Source organism: Populus alba, chromosome 18, assembly GCF_005239225.2.
Source record: "Populus alba chromosome 18, ASM523922v2, whole genome shotgun sequence".
NCBI lineage: Eukaryota > Viridiplantae > Streptophyta > Magnoliopsida > Malpighiales > Salicaceae > Populus > Populus alba.
In genome coordinates, this window is record NC_133301.1 from 2,879,685 (window position 1) to 2,902,102 (window position 22,418).

Here is a 22,418-nt window from a genome sequence, read left to right on the forward strand (position 1 = left end):
TAACTTTTCTCTTTTCTCTTTTTTCTTTTGTTTTTTTTTTTTTTTTTTTAAATTACTTTTTTTTTTCAACTTTCCTATTTTTTCTTTTTTGTTGCATTTATTTTTTTTTTTTTCAAAATTATTTTTGTTGATTTTACTTTTTAAATATTGACCCGATTAAAAAATTTCTATTCGTAATTTTTTTCTGTAAAATACTGTGGATTGTTGCGGTATTTTCCCACATAATTTTTTTATTTTTTAAAATTATATTTGTCGATTTTTTTTAATATTGAGCTAATTGAGAATTTAGTTTTGTAATTTTTTTTCTTTAAAACATTGTTGATTACTAAAATATTTCTTTGCATGGTTTTTTTTATAATTTTCTCTGAAATTATCCTTTTTATTTTATTTTATTTTTTAATATTGAACTGGTTAAAAATTATAGTTACAATATGTGAGAAAATCACTGTAACTTTCCTCAAAAATTATTGTTGATTGCTATAATGTTTTTTTCCACATGATTTTTTTCTGTTTTTTTATGTTTTTTTTTTTAAATTGTCTTTGTTAATTTTATTTTTTAAATATTAAACTGGTTAAAAATTGCAATTATAAGTAAATACAAGTTTTTTCCTCACAAGACACTATGGAATTGATACAGTTTTTCCTCACGTGGTTTTTTTCCAGTTTCTTTAGTATTTTTTTTGTAATATTTTTTTTCAAAATTATCTTCGTCGATTTTATTTTTTTTTAATATTGAGTTGATTAGAATTTAACTTTGTAATAAAGCTTAATCATGTGGGGAAAGTACTGTAACTTTCCTCACAAAACATTGTGGATTACTATAGTGTCTCTCCGCATGGTTTTTTTTTCTTATAATTTTTTTCAAATTATCTTTGTCAATTTTATTTTTTTAATATTGAGTTGTTTGAGAATTACAATTACAAATCATTACAAATAATGCTAAATCATGTGGGGAAACACTGTAGCTTTCATCACAAAACACTGTAAATTGGTATAGTGTTTCCAGCATGATTCTTTTTCTTTTTTTTTTTTGTGTTTGTTTTGTTTTTTTTTTTTCTAAAATTGTCTCTGTTGATTTTTTTAATATTGTGCTGATTAAAAATTTAGCTTTGTAATTTTTTTTTAAACAATATGAATTGTTGTCGTGTTTTCCCATACGATTTTTTAAAAAAATTATCTTTGTCGATTTTTATTTTTTTTAATATTGAGTTAGTTAAGAATTATAATTACAATAAAGCTAAATCATATGAGGAAAGAGTTGTAGTTTTTCTCACAAAAAACTGTGGATTGCTACATTATTTCTCTAAATGGTTTTTTATTTTATTTTATTGGGGAAAACACTATAGTTTTCTTCACAAAACATTGTGAATTGCTACAATGTTTTTCCTCATGGGTTTTTTTACTTCCAAAATTATCTTTGTTGGTTTTTTTTTTAATATTAAGTTGGTAGAGAATTTAGTTTTGTAATTTTTTTTGCTTTTTATTAACAGAAAAAGCTAAATCATGTGGCGAAAGCATTATATCTTTCCTCACAAAATATTCTAGATTGCTACAAATTATTTTGTTCAGTCTTTAAGTTTTTGATTACCAACATAATTTTTTTTTCTGTCATGAAATATTTACTCAATCATACATTTAGTTTCTATTACTTATGTAGCGTTGATTCACAATTATAATACTATTAAGTGCATTTGTTTTATAAACTCGTAGCAACATGCAGGCATGTTATCCCGTGTATATATAAAAATTTGAGACAAAAATAGTAAATCGTAGATAATTGATACATCATCACCTCCAAATAATGATACATCATCAACTTCAACTAATAAAAAAATAAAAAACATACTTAAAAAGTAATATCCCATCTTAATATATAATTGAATTTTGTCCCTTTTTTAGTATTTCAAATATTGAAAAATCATCATATAAACATTAGCTGAATTTAATCCTACATTAGTTAAATTTAACTTTTCTAAATAGCATTTTATATTAACTTTCAATTTATGATACAATTTATTCAGTGACATATAAAGTCAATTTTACCTTCCAAAAAACTGAGAAATATTATTTTTCTTTCATAATTAGTTTATAAAACCTTTAGATTGTATCTGATTTCTTGGCTTAACATTTCTCTTTATTGCCCTTCAAATAAATTATTCTTTATGAGTTTTATTTTCTCACTTTTTTTCAAGAGGAATGATTTTAAAAAAAAAACAAGGCAAATGACAAAAAGAAATCAAATAGAACTCAAATAACTAGAACATCGGTTTTTGTAACGAGGAATAAGAATAAGAAAAACACCATGGCAGATCATCAAAACGGGGAAAAACCACAACGGTCTCCACAAACAAGAAGAAGAAGGGAAAATGACATTTTAGTGCCCCGGAACAAGAGCCGTACGCATGCCATTGATGCAAGTCAGTTGCTTCGAGTCAGGCATCCCAAGAACATATCATTCTCAGGAACGATTAGCAATGCAAGTTTAAGTTTTGCTACATTAAATATTACCTTGACCACTCAAAACAGAGATAAGGCTAATGCATCTGCTGAAGAGGCTTTTGAAGATTGTTGTGACGACTGAGGCCAAATGCTCTTGTGCACCAGCATAGCATGTATCTGTCATGAATCCCGATCGTGGCTAAATTTGTTTTCATTGATTTTCTATTAACTGTTTAACATATGAACAAGCTCATTCATTTCTGAGCAAAGAATAACGGCATTCTCCTACATCTACTTTAGCATCTACCTTCATTTCAATTTGGTTTTCGTTTCAAGTTCTATCAAGCTATATTCAATATCGACAATCTATATGCTACAACATTCACCAAGGACAACCCTGCACTCCAGAGAATCGATTCGTCTGCTCCAAAGAAAAACAGCAAGCAAGAAATATGACAGTGAATCAATCCTGTGATGTAGCAGAATATTCAAAAAGGAGCCGTTTGGAGGGAGCAGATTGTAGGAGCACTCGCAAACGGCTTGTGAGCTGGTAGATCAAGGTCCATTGCATAGCCATTTCTGAGTCCTTCATCTGCCTTACAATGGAGGCCTGAAAACAGTAGAACGAAAAAAACAAATGCTTTAGATGACAAATGGATTTTAGATGACCTAATACAAAGGATCATGACACCAGTCTTCAAAACAAGGACCAAGCTGGAGCATCTTGAACCCACATCTAAATGAACAGCAAACCCTTTTCAGCCTCTTTCATTCTCATCATCAGTTACATTATCCAGAAGAGACTTCAAAAAAAAAAAGATTATTAGAGGGGTAAGTGAAGGACTGAGATAACCTGAAGGCGTTTCCCAAGCTGGACCTCGACCTCCGTACCGCATGAAATATTATTTGCCAGAGATTTTAGAGGATCAACTGTAGGATCAACAGAAAGTAAACTAGGAATCTGTGGAGCGTAGACTAGCCTCCATCTAGCATGCAAAAACTCTCCCTTCCCTTCTAATCTTGGCATCAATTGTTCAAGTGTTGCAGTTGCAAGCTTTTTAAATGCAAGCTGGCCATCACCCTCCAATATGGACTCTGCCAATTGACTCTCAAATACTCTAGCAGCCTGCATGAAAGGAAAATTAACATTAGATTGCCTTGAGAAAATATGTTAATCCAAATTTGGCAACAGCAAACAAGACCCTGAATCACAAACATGATAAGTGCACGCGAATGCATGCATGCATGCATGCATGCATAGATAACATAAAAAAATGCTTGATATCCCTGATCTCTTTCTACCTTGCTAGATAAAAATACACGAAAAATACAATGGAGAACATGTGCTGTACTGTATACATATCCATTCACAACTACAGTTTCCAGACCTCTCAACCATGAGACATTCTGATACATTAAAGCTCATCTCTAGTAGTTGACAGGGTGGATGAGAAAATTCTCATGTTACCTCAGTTGGTGAGAGGGCATCTTGTTCCACAGAACTTGAGGTTACCACCAGTTTGTCCTGCCAATTGCTGGCACGGCTTTGAATCTTAAATTGCCACTCCGATCCAACCAAAACTAAGTCTAACATGGGATCGAGTCCATACTCAGGCTCAAATTTTGCTATATTTAAATGCTCCCGCTTAAGCCTCACCTGAATTTGGAAAAATTAAACTTAAATAAAACAAAGAGCACAAATGCTGCATGGAAAAATATTTAAGAAGAAGATAGTTACTCACTTGAGTTGCAACTAGATTCACATCACCATTTTCAAATGTGAGAACACCTTTTGGTTTTATCTGTTTGGGGTGAGCCAAGCCATTGAGCTCAATCCCTCCACTAACAGCAAAATTGAGAATCAAAGGATACACTACCCTCAACTCTGGTCCTAAAACAAGCTTCAAATCACTAAGGCGTATATCTATTTTTGGTTTAATGTTTACTTGCTCCAAATCCTTTTCAACTTTATTTGATTTAACTGCATGTGCACAAAATAAGCATCAGAAAAAAAGTTCAAAGAATTTGCTAACAAAAGAAACCTAAAAATTTAACAGCTTTAAATGCAAGGCATTTTGTCAGTGAGGATCCTTTCATGTCAGCCTGAAGGTTGACCAGGTCCTTCATTTAAAGTTTTAAACAAATATTTCAAAGAGTTGATATTTAATTTCATTTCATTTCTCAGACATATTTAGTACCCCATTATAAGAAACCAACAATTTAACATGTTACCAGCAGGTTGAGGGAACTTGGTCTTTGAAGCAGCAGGTTCTGAACTGAAAAACCGTGAAACATATCTAGATGCAACTGCGTGGTTGACACCCCCAGCTGGAAGCCTGGACTGACTGGATGACAACCTATTGAAAGGAGAAGCTCCACTACCTCTATCATGTGGTAGATATGCTTCTCCGTGGCTCAATTTAATATTCCCTGATATGTTTGGTTGTAATATCGAACCAGTTACTTGCATCTGGGTGTCAACCTGACCACTGATTTGGGCAAGACATTAGTACTCTAGAAACTAAGAATGATCATGCATTCAGCAACATAATTATCAATGTATAAAATTTCAAAAGGCATGTACCACATGGAATCAAATTTTAAATGGAAAATATATTCTCAACAACCCAAGGCGCATATTTTATAAAAAAATGCATCTGTTATAAATTGCATGGCATACCTCAGTATATTTTTAGCCCGCACTTCCAGAACTTCACATTTCAAATCAATTTTATCACCAAGAGATGCTTCACTTGTTCTGAGAGGCAGATTGCCTTTTATGAGCAGCTTACCCCTTCTGCTTACCCGGCTCTCCAATGAAGTGATGCATAGCCTATTTGATTTTACATGGACAGTACCACCAAAGTTTGTGAGTGGTTTTCGGAGTACTGGTGATAATATAGAAGCCCTGTGGAATGTCGCAAATCCATCAAGCACAGGTTGATCAACAGTACCTCTGACCTGTTTGATTAGAAAGAAAATTCCAATAAATAAAAAATCAGGGATATCAGAGAAAATTTAGATATATAAGATTGAGAGAGCCCACAAGTACTATATCTTGACTAGCCTACCTGAAGCATAATGTCAGCATTGCCATGAAGCCAGTTGACATAAGGAGATAAAGCTGTCAATAGCATCATTCCCCCATCCTTGATATCAGCATCAACCCTAACTTCTCCTACATCTAAAAAGTTCCAGTTCAAAACTTTGAGACTTTCAGCTAGTTGATTATTCCTACCATCTTCAACCCTCTCTCTATAAACCTTCTCCCTGGCTTCGTCAGCATACCCTTTATCCCTTTCCTTCTCCCAGCCAGGCACCCATTTTGCTCTACTTTTATCTGTTTCTTGATCTTCTTCCTCCAATGAAGTATTTTGGACAAAATTAATAGGAACACTTCCTTGTATGTGTACATGGCCATTTTGGATGATTGGTTCAAACTTGGCATTAAATAGAAAACGACTGGTCGAGGTAAGGGAAGCAACAACTTCAGCTCGTCCAAGATCAATGCCCCCGATAGCACCATCCAAGAGCCTTACTTGAACGTCACATTCTGGTTTTGCAAGACTTCCTCTAAGATCTCCTTCCATGTGTAATATACCCCGAATTGGGGCTAACAGTTGCCGTAAAGAATGAACAATATCAGCAGCTGAAGATTCAATGACCTGAACTACTGTCGGAACTAGACTAACAGGAAAATTCAGAACAGCAAAATGAAGATTGGTTTTGGGCCCTAACAAAGTTCCATCGGCATGTATTGTGGCATTATCCTTTTGAATAAAGATCCTCTCAAGCCGCAAACCATCATTGTTGCTGTACGCACCAACTGCCACAACACGCTGAGTTTTGTAGGTGCCCCACTCCCAATCCTCCCCATGAAAGTCAAACTCAGCCTGGAAAAACAAAAGCACAAGGGAAATAAAAAGAGAAACGAGAAAGAGCCATCTAAAGGAAGAGGGCCAGAATTTTTTAGGAATCATGAAAAGATCAAAAACTATACCATTGTGTCTCCATTGCCTCCACCACTTGCATCAAGAGAGCCATGCCAGCGGCCTTTAAGTTCAGCTAAACCTGGAAGACTTATGTCTTCAAGAATAACTTCATTTGATGGTGTATAATGCCCTCGCATTACCTGAAATTTTTTTTTGAGCTGTTAAATCTACCAGACACATGAACTTGGCTGTTACTATGAACATGAAGCTTTTTAATAAGTTATGAAGACATCAAACATGTTGTAGTTTATCAACAAACTACCTCAAGCAAGTCTTGAGAACATTCTGGATACAACCCTACGGACTGCAAACTTTGCATGAAAAGATCCTGCAAAGAAGTGGCACACCTATCAGGGATCTCTAATTGAAAGATCCAAGTACTGTAAACATCTCAAACTGTAAACTAATAAGAAGTGATATGATTCAATCCACAGTAAGATGATTGTCACGGTATATGTCCATTTCAATTACTTAAGTGAATACAACCTTTGATCTAGATCGAACAGCAGGATCTGTACTTCTAGAAAGAAGCCTTGCTAGCGGAAGCATCTCAGCAACCTCAGCTCGAGGAACTTCAAGTCTCATTCTCCATCTTCCCATAGAAGATATGACACTACCTAGATGTCCAGTCATTGCCATTTTGAACAGGCCACCATTTTCCTTTCCAGCAAGGTTTCTGTCCCGAGTGCCAGGCAACACATATTCACCTTGAAGCTCATAACAGCTATTGATTTGTTCCAAAACAGTTTTTTCGAGAGTGATCTAAACAATAGCATATCATTCAGTAACAAAATCATTAACCATGCAGTAGCAAAAGGGAAAAAAAAGAATATCTATCAATCTATCTATCTCTCCACACATGCGAGCATGCATATCCATATGATAATTTCAGGAGATAGCTATTGGAGCATGAGCTATATAAAGAAGTGATAATTGTTGCAATCATGCTACATTAGAACTTGTACTCTTAATCCAAAACAGTTTTTTCAGAAATGATCAGGTCAGAGAACAGCCAATTAATATTGTAAACATCTCCTCCTTGCCCAAAAAAATTCAGAAGTACCAATGTGATTATGTCATATGGATGCTATTTGAGAGATAATAGAAAACTACTCTCATGACATGAATTCACATCGGATGAGTCTAAGTTTAGTTGATTTGTTGTTTTTAACTATAATGAGAAACACTAACATACTAACAGGAAAACACAAGTTCCAGCAATAGAAAACCACTGAAGACATAATTAGGGGGGGGGGGGGACACTGGGAATCGCATACATGATCCAAACATGAATTTAAAAAAAAAATCCCATTTGACATGAAAAATTACGCTTTACTTTGAGACAGAATTAAAAATATACTTTTCATAAGATAGTTTTGACTTTGATTCTAAGATGTTTGGTAAGCACACTCTAATTCAACCTGAATGTCAAATACTAAGTTATAAAAGGGCATCAACAGAAGCATGCAAGACATTGCTTGCTTCACTATCCACCCATGGAACCAATCAATCTTTAACGCAAAATCAAAGAGGACATGCCAAAGTTAAGATTATTATTTTATTAAAGTTCAACAAGTAGATATAAAGAATTCTCAAACTATTAGACTGCGCATTTGTACCAACATGGTCAACTTCATGGTACAAAAACTTTAGATCAATTACTCACAACATCGCCACTCCATCTAGCAGCCACATCTAGGGCTTCACCAAGCACACCACTAAATTTTGGATGAAGAACAGATAACACACCATGACCCCTTCTTTTCTGAAGATTGAGCTGAATTTCTGCCTGCACGTAAACAAGCAGCCAAGGACATAAAATTTTCAAGTCCAAAATGGTAACTGATACAATCATCATCAAGAAAAGTCTAGTGAATCACAATTCCAATAGCAGGAAATTATTTGAATTGTTTTCGGAAAAAAATAGGAGGAGCATAAAGAGTAGATACTTCTATCAGACTTCACAAAAATATTGATGAACTAAATTTCCAGCGAAAGATGCATCAAAAGTGATTAAGATGGTTGTCACATTTTCCTCAACTAACTTCCATCAAGATTTAGGATTCTTTCAAAGAGAAGAATTTTGCCCCTATACCCAAACAAAATCCACCTCACTTATTATTTGGGATTTCCTTACAAGTTTTTGTCACATTTTTTAACTTTTCTTCATAAGCTTACTGTCTAGAGAAAAGCAGGATCACGTACCTCATTACTGTCAGAAGTTACAATGTGTTCTGATAGTAAATTCAAGTAACAGATCTTCTCACACAACAATGCCCACTATAAAGAAATTGCATCCACTTCCTAGATTATCACGGTCATGATACGCTGGCCATGAACATTATTATAGGGAGTAGAAAACTCAAAACACTTTACTATCTTTTTGACAGCTCAGAAAGACAGCATCTAGCAGTCAAATGATCTGGTATTTATGGGTATAATTGAAATAAATGAAGGTCCATATCATTTGTTTGTTTAGGAAGACCTGTGAAGGGATTTCTACAGACCATGATCAAGCTCAACATTTAATTGAGACATGTAAAACAGATTGTGGAACATTCCTGCTAAACTTGAAAGCCTATAACACTCGGTTATATATGTCTATAGAGTTTGATGATTAAGTTTGGGCTCCATACAAAAGACTTAAGCCTTGTGATGGTTGGTCCATTCAACATCCTTTGTATTAGTTTATATTTTTGTATTTAATCAATGTGGGATATATTCACCAACACTCCCACTCACTTGCAACCCATCTTTTAGGGTCTATCAAGTGGCTTGGTCTCTAAGATCTTTGCCGAATCGTTGGGCCTCTTTGAGGCTCAGAGACTATATAGAATTTGATAGTTTAGTTCCATCCAAAAGACTTGGATCTTGGTGTTGTCAAGTGGTTTGGGCTCCAAGACCTTTGCTAGATCATTGTAACAAAATGGCTCCGCCACCATATTAAATTTAATAGTTGAGTTTAGGTTCAATCCAAAAGACTTCATTCTTGTGGTGACGCTCATTCTCAATCTTTTATACTGTTTTGATTTCTTTTATTTATTAGATATTGAATAGTTTCATTTAACAAAATAAAAAATTAAGAATGAGTCAACCACCACAAGGCTTAAGTTTTTTTATGGAATCCAAACTTAAATATCAAGTTTTATATGGTGTTAGAGCCTCAAAAAGGCCCAACAATCCAGTAAAGGTACTGGAGCCCACACCACTTGACAGGCCCCAAAAGATGGGCTGCAAATAAAAGGGTTTGTTGGTGGACATATCCCACATTGACTAGATACAAAAAAATAAACTAAAATAAAACACGTTAAATGACCAAACAGTTATGAGTTTAAGCCTCAACATTCCATTCTCTAAGATTAAAAATGATCATTCTCTGTAATTGAAATAAAAAAAAAACTAAGTACAAGGTAGTGGGGGACCTATGCAAATTCACTTGAGAGAGTATATTAAAGAATATATAGAATCATTATTAGGACCTCACTTAAGAGCTTACAATAGTTCTTTGATATGATACTAGAGTCTAGATGATCAAACGATCATCACGAGTTTTAGTTTCACCACCCCCGCTCTAATTAAAATTAAAAAAAATTAAACACAATATATGATGGACTTGTGCAAGTTTAAAACCTAAATGACTTTCAGTTGAGAAGGGGTTTGAGAGAATTTATAAAACCATCCTTGAAGCTTTACCAAACAGCTTATGTGTTTAAATTGAGTGAACTTATACAAGTTTCAAACTCAAAAGGCTTTCACTTTAAGGAGTGTGTTTAAGAATATATAAAACCATTCTTAAAGTATCGCCTTGAAACTTATACTTTTGGGTTGAAACGGTTCTTGACAACGTTTATATCTTAGAAACAACTAAATCACAAGAAAATATCAGGTTCAGCCATAAAGGTCAGCATGTAAAATAAAAGAAGCCCGAGTAAGCAGCTGAAATGTTGAAGAAAAACAAAACAGATTCATTCTTATTGATAACTGCATTCCAACTTAACAGGATATACCAACAAGGCTTACCCTTTGTATTGTTCCACGAAGAGAAGCCAACTCCAACTCATCCAGCGGCAAATTTCGTACCTACAACAACCTCATAAAAGGCAGAAAAAATCAATTATCCATGTTCTGCAAAAGAAAATCATTTTCAATATAACACAGAATGAATAAAATTCCAAGTAAAAATGCAAAAATTTTCCTTTTCTTCTCTCTTTTTTCCCCCAAATCATGGGACCTACAGATACCTCCAAAGTAGCAGAATGCTGAGGTTGGAAAGAGACGTTAGCTTTTAGTTGTCCCTTTTGAAGGTTAAAAGACAAGAATTTTCTGTTTGGTGAGCTCTCATCATAACCAGGTTGTAATGGGCCCAAAACCTCCACAGCAAGACTTTCGTCTGGCCTACCCATGGCATCCACCTGCGCCACCAGAATAGATTGCCATGTAAAACAAGATGAGGTAAAAGGCAAGTGTAGGAAGAAGATACCCACAACCTCTGTTTTCATGTTCGTTTTAACCATATCAAAATAGCAAGTATTCACATAACTCACAGATCAAAATAGGATATCTCATGCAAAAACATTAACTCTGACTCCTACATTAACAAAGCAATCCAGGTCTTACAACTTCCTCGAGGTGAATATAAGCACATAGAATGGCATATTTAAAAATAAATGCACAATATCAAAACACACACACACACACATAGACACATACATTGAGGTGAAAGAAAGCCACTACCTTGATTCGATCGCGTGAAATGCTCAACTGTCCAGCCAACTGAGGTGCAAGCATCAACTGGTTCAGCCTAAGACCTGTGACCGAAACCTCACCAACAAGACTTTGTGTACCTTGCGCAGTCCCTTCTACTTTCACATGTTGCATGTCCCTCCCAGAAGCAAGATCTTGCTCATTAACAATACTGGAAGGTTTTAGCACCTTTCCCTGAAATTTGATTTTTCCTGTTGCTTTCAAATGTGTGGGTCTTGGAGAATCAAAAGGATAAAAAGATACCAAGCTGAAAAACTCGAAACCACGCATTCGTAGATCCAACTCAACTCCTTCAACAGTAAATGGCAAAATTTTATTTCCATCAAACTCCTTTCTGTCTGGGAAGTATTCATCAGGATAAGACGTTTGAACTTTTGTGTCTAACTCAAAAGCAACAGATGAAGATTTAATTGTAATATAATCATGTGAGATCACTATATCTCCCCGAGCATCACTAAATGACCCCTCAGCTTTTGGCGCAATCCACTTGATGTCAAACCTCCTATGTCCAGAAGGAATTGCCAATCAACCACAGTACAGTACATGCAAACAAAATCATAGAATGAACAACTAATGCGCAATGACAAGGATAAGCTTATGGAGCTCACGGTCTTAAGAGGGATCCAGAAAGTTTTGTTTCTCCAGTTAGGTCCCCTAATTTTAGAGGCATCGACTGTAGGTACTCTGGAATATATCGATGTATAATCTTATCAGAGGAAAAGTTTCCAGAAAAATTAACGTCTATTGCTGCATCATCCACTTCACCCTGTGACAAAGTGTTCCATATCAGAATGGAATGGAAAAATAAAATAAACTTAGGGACAAGCATTCCATGCATCAAACCACTGATCAGGTAACATGGCAAATGAAAGACATCAAAGATGACAGCCTAAATGGTAGAAACTTAATTACATGCTCGATTCAGATCAGAAGTTCGAAGGAATCCATAAAAAGCATGGCATGGTAGGATCATAAAAGACCAAGAGCAACTTGCTAAAATAGAATTGTACTGGCAACAGCGTGGAGTTAGAAAATCAAAGGTCTGTTTTCTTCGCTACGCCCTCTAGTGTTAACAAAAATGTTAGCTCTTACATTCACATGTTAAGATACGAATATGCTCGAGATCAATTGAAAAAAAAAAAAAAAAAGGAAACTCATGCATGTCGGCGGAAAACAGAAAATATCAATTGTATCCAATCATCTGCTATGATTTCAAATCCAAGACAAAGTCTAAAAATTATGCTACCCTGGATTTTCTTGTCTTTCCTGATAAAAATATGGTTCAAAGGAAATGCTATTTCAGAGTTTTATCAACACTTGTCTAGGCGAAGATCCAACTAGAAAGAAAGTGCATAAGATAATCCAACTGTAATCATTTACTCTTCAGAGTGAAATTTGGTATAAAATATGAGACACAAAACACCACAGGAGAATCTAGAAAGCCCAATCCTAGTTCACAATGCAACGAAACATGTCAGCTCACCTCCTAGCTGACTGTGTATCTGTGCGTGTCGAGAAAGACAGAGAAGGAAAGAAAGAGAGGTTATAGCACAAGCAGTTTACCTCTGGGCAAATCCATGCATTCCCTGCTCCTCTAATTTCACCACCATCTACAAGGCTAGCTCTAATTCCATACAAGTCAGCAACCTATGTCGTGAAAATATATAGCACAATAATTAAATCTGTACCGAAATTGAAAAAAAGTTGCCATTCTAGCTTAGGACTTGTGTGATCAAATATTCAAAACAAACTTACACAGTTATCAGTGTTAAATGTGAAATTGGCTGATAAATATGAAAAGGGAATGCGATCAAAGGCTGCCACAGCACCAGCCTCTTTGCTTTTTAACATTGCTTCCAGTGCAACAGATGCAGGGACATCTGAAAATGAATGAGATATCTTCCTCGAAACCACTCCACTTCCCACAAATATAGGAGCATCCAGTGGACCTTGACAGTTAAATACAGCAGTTACAGAACCAGCTAACTGAAGCCAGTGGAGAAAGAAGATGGAGAAAAAATCAAAGTAGTCAGTATGAATTCATTCTTGCTTTGTTATAAAATATAGTGATTACCCAGATCAATTTGACAATATTATAGGAATTAACCGGCCAGAAAAAAAAATTGAACTTTTGAGTGCATACTCAATAAAGAATTCAATGAAATACAGACACACTTACCGGGAACAATAAAGGTCTCATCTTAAAAGTTTTCATCAGAGCATTTACTTCGACACAAGGGACCTAAATCAATTGATAATGCACATATTATTGGTTTGATAGGAAATAATACAACAAAATTAAAACAAGTAACATGCCACTGCAACCTGCCAGTTCGAGGTCAGAAAAATTCCAACTGTATTGTAACTATAAAAACATTCAGACATATATACAACATACATAATGTATTCAACAACTAGTTATTAGCAAGATTAAAAAGGTATTAGACTACAGAGTTTAGGTTCTTATTATAAAAGAAAGCAATGACAGAACAAAAACATACTGAATGGGTTGTAACCAAAGTTCTAACAGACTGCAGTTGTTTATATGATCAATGTCAAAAATGAGAATTTCTGTCATTTGAAATTACATTATCTAATGTGAACCATCTTTGAAGGATCACATGACATGCTTGCATTATAACAGATTTCATACCCACCCTCCAAGTGAGGAGCCACCACTTTGCAGGATAAACATTCTCCTTGATCAATTCCTCATCAGAACACAAGATAAAGAACTCCTCTGTGAGAGATTAAGTAGGACTTCCACATGGATCTCTATTTTATTCTATGACCTTTTTTGCAGTTGAATTTTATGTTTTAAGGAAAATTTTGTAGGCAAGCAACTATATTTTCAATGTCATGACTGAACCATTCTCCATCATGAGAAGAATGTTGCATCAATTCTACCTGGACATCTCTTATGGAATAAGATAACTCCCGCAATATAACCATCAAACATTCACTTTAGCACACATAGGAAGTATCAACCTTCCAGTCCCAAGTAAAATGTCATGTCACATCTGACAAAATGGAGTGATGCTGAAGTCAAGAAATACATGCATCTTCTCAAGTGTGAGGCAGTTGTATATAAGACCATACCTGACACATTAGATGAAATTCACCTTCCTCTGGATGAATGCCAAAATCTCCAGAAGCTTCTAAAGGAACATTGCCAAACCAGCCACTTGCATTATGCAAGAATATTCGTTGTCCACGGAAACATAAACTTGCTGAAATATCCTGTCAAATGCAGTCAATGTAAGATTTCCAGCCTACTGAAAAGAATTAGTTTCCTTATTTTTTTTTTATTTAAAAAAATGAACTGTAAATGATGATTTCAACTTTTTCAGTATACACCTGAAACACCACATAAGATAAGCGTGCATAAATTTTGCATATACTATTTTGACACATTACAAGTAGTAACATAAATATACAATGAGAAGTATATTAATTGGGAAAATTCATAGAAAATCAGATTGCTGTTGATATGTAAAATGTCCATGATATATTAAACCAATTCAACACAGCCTTGTTACGATTATTCTGAAATCAGTTATAGTCCTAAACTACTAATCAGTTTTATAAAGGTTCATCTGGTGGCAGAGGGCAGATAAATTAACCTCATAACTACTGTGTCCCCCTAGGTTCATCACTCACTAAGATATGATGCCATCATGCTTTTCTTTCTTTTATTTTCCACATAACTAAATAGTAAATAGGTTCTCTTACATATATCTGAATAATGGCATTTGTTGCAGGAAATAAAATGCAGACCTTGAGAATGCATTTCCCTCGTCTCCTTTTCCTCCTTTATAAATTTTCCAACAAAAGATTTACTTTTCTAATCCATTCCTTTCCTTCCCTCAATACAAAACAATTGCTTTTGTCTCTACTTGTCTCCTCAAATTATTAGAGATAAAGACAAGAAATTTGTAAGTACTGGAAGAAAGAAACATTTTGTTTTTCTTTTTCTTCAGCAACTTGACACTCAAAAAAGATTCAACTGTTGACCTCCACCTGACCCATCTCTTGATGGAGAAAGATGTCATCTAGCTCCTCCCTTAATTAACATACATGACAAGCATCAAAAGAACTTCCAAGGCATCATACCATCTAATAAAAATCACAACATCATCAACAAATAACTCATACTCGCCTGGGCATAAAATATACCTATATATAGATCACAAAGAAAGTGACAATAAAGTAAAGAGATCTGTAAATGAGATATGCAGGCCATGAACCATATGCCAGACAAAATTACATGTTTCTGCCAGCTACAACTTATCCTAAAATATGAGATATGCTGAAATAAAAATCTCCATAAAGAGAAGATAGAGAAAGCAAGCATTTAAGAACACATGAAACAAGGACATACAGAAAACCATGATGGAGCATCATTTATCTGAAAGGACAATCCTGTAACATCAAGTTGCCCGTGAAGATTAGGAAATGTTTCCCCTCTAGACATACACATGTGAACCTGCAAAAGGAGAAGGATGCAAATAAAATTGTCTAGGACATTTATTAAATATAAAAAAAAAACAAAAAATTGTCCTTTTAACAACTTTTGAGAAAACAAACATTCGGAATCCAAAAGATTATCTGTGGAAATGAAACATTTAAATCTTTGTTTAATGGAAGGGCGGAGTCTCAGGAACCTTAAACAACAATGTTACTACTTGTCAAGGCAGACAATTCTGATGCCATACAGCTAAACTAGAAAACATCTGATGGTAGATGCAAACTCAAATAACAAAGTAAATTGAAACAAGCAACTTGATTTAAGTACAAAGCAAAGCCAAATTCACTACCATATGAAAATATGCTTAAAGCAGGAGATAAATATCTGCAGTTCACTCGGAAAAATAAAAGATAAATCTAATCATGAAAGCAGAGCTAAAAAAATATAATTTTTGTAATGATAATAAATCTAAGCACTCAGAAGTATAACCATGCTAGTTTCTGACATCAGACAATTTAATCTGCCATGCTTCACAAATTAATAACATGTGCCCCAACCACCATGCATTTTTACCAGAAAAATCATCAAAAAGAGCTTGGGAGCAGTTAAGAAATTTCTTGTGAAAATAATAAGAGATATTTCCTTTTAATAACTATAACATGAAAATAAAAGATTAAATGGTAATATCAATATGGACATGTCCAGTTGGTCGGAAATTGAGGAACATTCTTATATATTCGGGGAGAAGGATTGGATAAAATACAAATTGAATTGGAGTTAGAAAAGCACCTCACCAGTGGCTCTCCCTTTAGACCATGTGATTGGAATTTCTAAAATTCTTTCAAAAAGCTGCAAAGACAAATTGATACAATTCAGTTACAATTTCTCTCACTCAGATAGCAGATAAAAAGGTTCTTTACAATTTTCAAACATAAATACCAAATTCAGTGTGTACCTTACCGGAGCAAAGAGGTTGATGATTTTTAAATTGGCATGCCATGTCTGCTCAACAACATCAACAAAAACATCTGCAGACAACCAGCCACCATCTTCAGACACTGCATCAGATCTCCACATCCTACAGTTGCCGCTCAACTGAACATGCACACGACCATAATGATTTTGAAACTTCAGATGTCCATTAACATTTCCCATTTCCCTATACACAGTATAGTAGAAAGCATAAATGGTATGCATAAATCACTTGGTAAAGAAATTAATGTCATGCACAGGAGAATGTGTCTTCATAAAAGGACACTTCTATCCAATGTTTCAGCAGAAACCACTTCATTTTTGGATTGACAAAGAGCAAGAGAAGAAAGAGTTACATAGATGACAAAAATATCCTCTCAAAGGAAGAACAGGAAGTAAACACAATACTAAACAAACACGATGTAACAAGGCAATCCAACTTTTTGAAGATCCCAGCAAAGACACTGCTGAATCAGTTATCCCTTAATAATAACCGGACAATCTGTAACTTTATCAAAGATTTTATATTTTAGACACTTCACTTGTTTAGATTAGCACACTGATCAATTTTAAAAAAAAATATGTCAATATTAGAAAGCCAGTTCTTCTAGCTTGATTCAAGGACCATCATTGCTTATTAACATCAGCGGAGCACAAGTACATGTACAAACAAAACACACAAAAATCTTTGCCAAAACGTCTATTAGCCATGAATTAGAACACTAAGCAATAATGAAGAACAGCCAATTTAGACACATGCACTCATATATATGTGTGTGTGTGAACATAAATGTGTGTGTGTGTGTGTAGTTAAGCTTCCGAGTCTATTCTATGATTGATGTTATGAAGAAGTTTTCAGTTTTTATGAGTGCAATCACAGACTGGGCAGTTTTTAAGAATGATAGGAATTGGAAAGGTAAGAAATAATCCTTTAACTGAGGAAAGCAGATGGAACTATGCAATGTTCAATCCCACTCACACTAGCCAGGAGAATAAAGGTGCCTTATTATACAACTATTCAAGCAAAATATAACATGTCAGGGAAATCCATTGCAAGGCCATGCTCTAAATGATATCTGTTTTTTATAGAATCTTGCAACAATGAAAGACTTCTATTAATTTTTCTCATGTCTAAGACCAGAAGAACAGAAAACCTCAAATTTACCTTGAAGGTAGTAACAAGAAAACCTCATTACTTATTGCTCCGTGAATAGTAAGAAAAAGAAAATTAGAAACCACTAAGGCCACTCCACTCCACATAAACAATGTAATAAATAAAACATGATTTTATACAACTAATAAATAGGTGTAGACTAAAAGTGGCACTCACCTAGGTTCTCTGTCACCATATGCAAGCAGCATCAGTGTTCCACCTTTGAAATGTACAGAATCCAGTGAAACAGGAAGCATTTTCTCAATTCCTTCAGACTGCACTACATCTACCCCATCAACAAGTTCTGCAACAATATCTTCAACTTTAGGACCGACACCTGACTTAATCTCTTGAAATGGCCCAGCAAGGAGATGAGATAGCAGATTGCTGAGCCTTCTTGAAAAAGAGGGTAAGCCAGATGCCAAACTCAAGGACCAACCAGGAACTGGAAGGTATGTTGCAGGACCACGCTCCAGCTTTACAGAACTCAAACTTTGAGATGCATGGTGGCTTTGAGTGCCCGAGTCACTAGCACCTATTCGTCTATTTACAGCATCAACTGCTAAATCCACATCGTTTATATTGTTTGTTTTAGCATCTCCTGATAGATTTCTGATGGACGGATAATTTTCAATGACTTTTTGAACTTCAACGAGATGAACAACAGTCGCAAGAAAGGTATCACGTATAATATTAAACTTGTCAATATGACCGTGAACATTTTGACCTGCTTCCAGTGGCTGGTTTACTGAGTCTTTATTCTGGCTTTTAGCTGTTGAGTCTTCATCACCAGTACTTGCATCAATAGATATGTCCAGACTATAATCACCTCCACTTTGAGCCAAAAGGGAGTCAAGGTTCATAACATCATAACCACCAGGTGACTGAGAAGGCTCATCAGACTTTTCACTGTATAAACCCTGGAAATATGCAACTGCTGCTGTGGCACTACGCTCAAGGATTCGTCTTTTGGCATTAATGCTGGCTGCTGAGATATCACTCCCATTAGCCTTCTTCTTAAATTTGAGCTTTTTGGGTCCTCTAATCACACTGGACCATAATTTAAGGCCTGAACCAGGAAATTTTACACCAAAAGATTTCTCCAAATGAGCATGCCTCTTATCATAGTCAAGACCTGTGTCCATGCAATGATGGTCCTTCCAATGCATCTTATCATCCATGAATGGGAAAAACTCATAGTTTGTTAGATCTGTCGAATGGGTTGCATCTTTCTTTGGAACATCATATCCAGCTATATCAGGATCTCTTTCCGGAACAGTATAACCCTTCTCTGCAGCCTCCTTAGCACCATCATCCCTTTCTATGTCCCAGCGAGCAGCTGATTCCTCCCGCGCAAGCCTCCTTGTTTTTGTACGATAGTCAATCCCTTCTTCATTGGACAAGTGCCTTTGGAGACCACCTTCAGATGAGGGTATCCCCAACCAAGTATAATCCTTCTTTTGCACAACCATGACACTTGGATGAGACAAAATAGCATCAATCACAATCTTCCCCCTCCTCAAACTTGCAAAAGGACGAAGTTTAAGCTTCATTGTAGGCACCTCCCCACAAGAAAATTCCTCGCCATGAGGCCCAATTGAGCATGACTCCAAAGTAACACTTAAAGGCGACACATTCCTAACCTTACCAAAATCAATTTCCCGCTGAACATAATCACTAAGCACTGAACAAACAGAAGGCAAAAGCTTTGCTTCTATATAACACTTAGCTCTGTTCTGCCCATACCAAACCAACAAACACACCCCAGATATCACAGCCCCAAAAACCGAGCATCTCACTATCAACAACCCTTCTTTCCACACGGGAGCCAATGACCTCACAAGAGCCTTACTTTGCACAAACGGCTCTTTCACACATTCCACCCTCAGCCCATTTCTCAATCCAATAGCATTCCTTAATAACTCCACATTCTTTCCAAAGAAATGCGAGAACCTAATCGCTTGAGCAACCCAATCACTATACTTTTTCACACACACGCATTTCCCAAAACCCCTTTTCGATAAGTGCCCTCTTCCCGAACACAGAGAATGGGTCCGGTTTCGAACATTAACCGGAATCCCAAGAAATGGGCTGTTCAGTTTTAAGCTCATTATAGTCCTTTACACAATTTCTTAACACAGCTGTAGCTCATTTGATGGGGACCAAGAAGCTTCTCTCTTAGTCCCCTAATAAAATTCAAAATAGCGCAGTGTGACCAAGCATCCCAATCCTAAAAACAAACCATAAAATCAAATCCCGCTTCTAGAAAATCAAAAAACAGTTTCGAGCTCTAAGTTATTCTACTGTTTTCACACAGATGAATACACAGATCGTAACAGAGAGAAACACGATGACCTGAAGCGTATCAATCCAGCCGTTTGTAAGAGAGATTGATGATTGGCTTCAGTTACGTAAAGAGAAAGATAAGAGGGAGATTGTGGCTTTCTTGCTTTCTTGGCTTTGCTTGCAATTTCTGACTGGTGTTTTTGTCTGTCTTGGCGAGACGAGACGAGAAAGAGCGGAAAGCTTGAGGTTAGCTTTACGCAAATGCTACTTGCCTAGGAATTTTTTAAATACCGATAATAACCTTATCTCCAGACCATGAAATACCTTTTTTTTTTTTTGTTTTTCTATTTTGGTGCTATTTCAATACAACAATGTCGCCCTGTCGTTATTTAAAATAAATAAATAAAGGAAAATAGAATGAACTCAGGTGTGTTTAGTTTTTGAGAAATTATTTTTTTAAATTTTTTATGTTTATTTATTATTAAAAAAATTTATGAATAAAAAATATTTTTCAGTTAAAAACTTAGTTTTTAAAAAAAATATTTTTTTTATTTTAAACAAAAAACACTTTTTATATAATTTTAAAAAAAAAACAGAATGAACTCAGTGTTTTCGAAAATCATTCCATTTGTTTTTCTTTTTTCTGAGATTTTTTTTTAAATTATGCATGAGATTTTAATTTTCTTTTGTTGTGAAAGCACGAACCTTTGAATTATTTTTAGTTGGTTGGAAGGGAGAAAAAAAGTTATTTGATGCCAAATTCAGTTTAGATTTTTTTTAGATATATATTATATAAAAACTATAGGTAAAGAGAGAGTAATATATTTTTCCTCTTTGTTGTATTATTGAGAGAATCATTTTTCTCTTTTACTAAAATCTGATATTTATAGCTAAAAAAAATTAAAAAAATCTAGATAATTTATTAAAAAAAAATCATCTAACTTCTTAAGAGTAGTAATATTCTCTGTTATTTTTTCATGTAGTGTTATTGTAGTTGTGATATTAAAAAGAAAAAGGTGAATGAGGAGAGGAGAAGATTGTACTCGTGTTTTTAAAAATTTTAAAAATTATGTTTTTTAGTTAAAAATTAATTTTTTTGTATGTTTTTTATTATTTTGATATCTAATCTTAAAAAATAATATTTAAAAAATAAAAAAAATTATTTTAATACATTTTAACATAAAAAAAATACTTTCAAAAATAATAATAATTACACTGACAAATTATAAACCTAAGTTAACAAAGTTTGGTGTGAGCCTCGGTTGAGCCTCACCAGCCGAGTTTTTTGAAAAAAAAAAATAATGGGAAAGAGAGAATGAGGGATTTGTATTGAATAGTATTTGTTTATGGTCAATAAAACTGTGATTGATACTTTATTTTGTATGGATCAACTTAACAAAGAATTAAACACAAGCTTTGAATAAAATTAATAGATTCATTATATGTGAAAAACACCTTGATTTTAGATATCAATGAATCCAGGTATATAGATGCAGCATAACAAAGAATTCAACATGAATTTTAAAATTAATAGAATCATTGTATGTAAGAAGGGTTTTTTTTCACTACAGAGCCAATAAATATAGTAATTATATAAGATATAAAAGAATTGAGCATTAACTTTTTAAATTAATAGATTCATTATCATGTGTTAAAAGTTTTTTTTTTTTTTTTTTGAGTTACAAGACCAGCAGTATAGATGTGAAATTTAACATTTGTGACTTTTCTATAATTTGTTCTATGAAATTTGAAAGTGTAGTGTGCTTGGTAATGTTATTCACGGTGATTTTCAAATAAAAATATATTAATATGATTTTTTTTAATTTTTTATATTAATATATTAAAATCATTAAAAAAAAAACTTTAAAGATTAATTTGATGTATTTTTAAATGAAAAATAATTTTAAAAACACTTTAAAAATTATAAATTACCATGGTGTCAACGGGCATGTATTACTATTTTTCTTATCGGTAAGACAACTTAACAGTTCAACTCCCATAATTCATGCTGATGAACTCAATGATTGCATGCATGATGCATGTATTTTGTGTTAGGTTATTGCAAAGTCTTGTATTTGTTGAATTAGCAAAAAGATTGATGTATAGAGTAAAATAAACAACATGCTCACATTCCAGCTTCTTGCATAAAGAAAAATGGCAAAGAGTCATGATCCAAAAAAAAGAAATTGAAGTTGAAAAAGAGGGCAACAATCTAGACGAGGAAGGACTCTACAATGTTTATTTAGGAAGTATGATTCTGGTTGTTTTTTAGAGTGTTTTTTATATCAAAATATATTAAAATAATATTTTTTTTATTTTTAAAAAATTATTTTTGAGATCAGTG

At 34.4% G+C, this 22,418-nt stretch overlaps 1 protein-coding gene across 2 annotated transcripts; it reads right to left on the bottom strand.

Annotated features, from left to right (window-relative positions):
• Positions 1-2,635: 2,635 nt before the first annotated feature.
• On the bottom strand, positions 2,636-20,310 carry LOC118051075 (protein TIC236, chloroplastic). 2 transcript variants are annotated; one of them, XM_035061609.2, is made up of 24 exons: positions 20,144-20,307; positions 17,966-20,018; positions 16,624-16,822; positions 16,453-16,512; positions 15,577-15,681; positions 14,295-14,435; positions 13,375-13,437; positions 12,951-13,181; positions 12,759-12,842; positions 11,804-11,961; positions 11,166-11,697; positions 10,673-10,843; positions 10,452-10,511; positions 8,098-8,220; positions 6,918-7,193; positions 6,694-6,759; positions 6,440-6,571; positions 5,511-6,332; positions 5,120-5,400; positions 4,672-4,928; positions 4,182-4,420; positions 3,908-4,096; positions 3,293-3,565; positions 2,636-3,049 (listed from the first exon to the last, which is right to left on the bottom strand). In XM_035061609.2, the coding sequence occupies exons 2-24, from the start codon at positions 19,897-19,899 to the stop codon at positions 2,903-2,905; spliced, it is 6,543 nt and encodes a 2,180-aa protein (XP_034917500.1). In that variant the 5' UTR covers positions 19,900-20,018; positions 20,144-20,307; the 3' UTR covers positions 2,636-2,902. The 2 variants fall into 2 exon arrangements, with proteins under 2 accessions (XP_034917500.1, XP_034917501.1); XM_035061610.2 differs by lacking the exons at positions 2,636-3,049; positions 3,293-3,565; positions 3,908-4,096; positions 4,672-4,928 and having other exon boundaries at positions 4,286-4,420; positions 17,966-20,310.
• Positions 20,311-22,418: the final 2,108 nt, after the last annotated feature.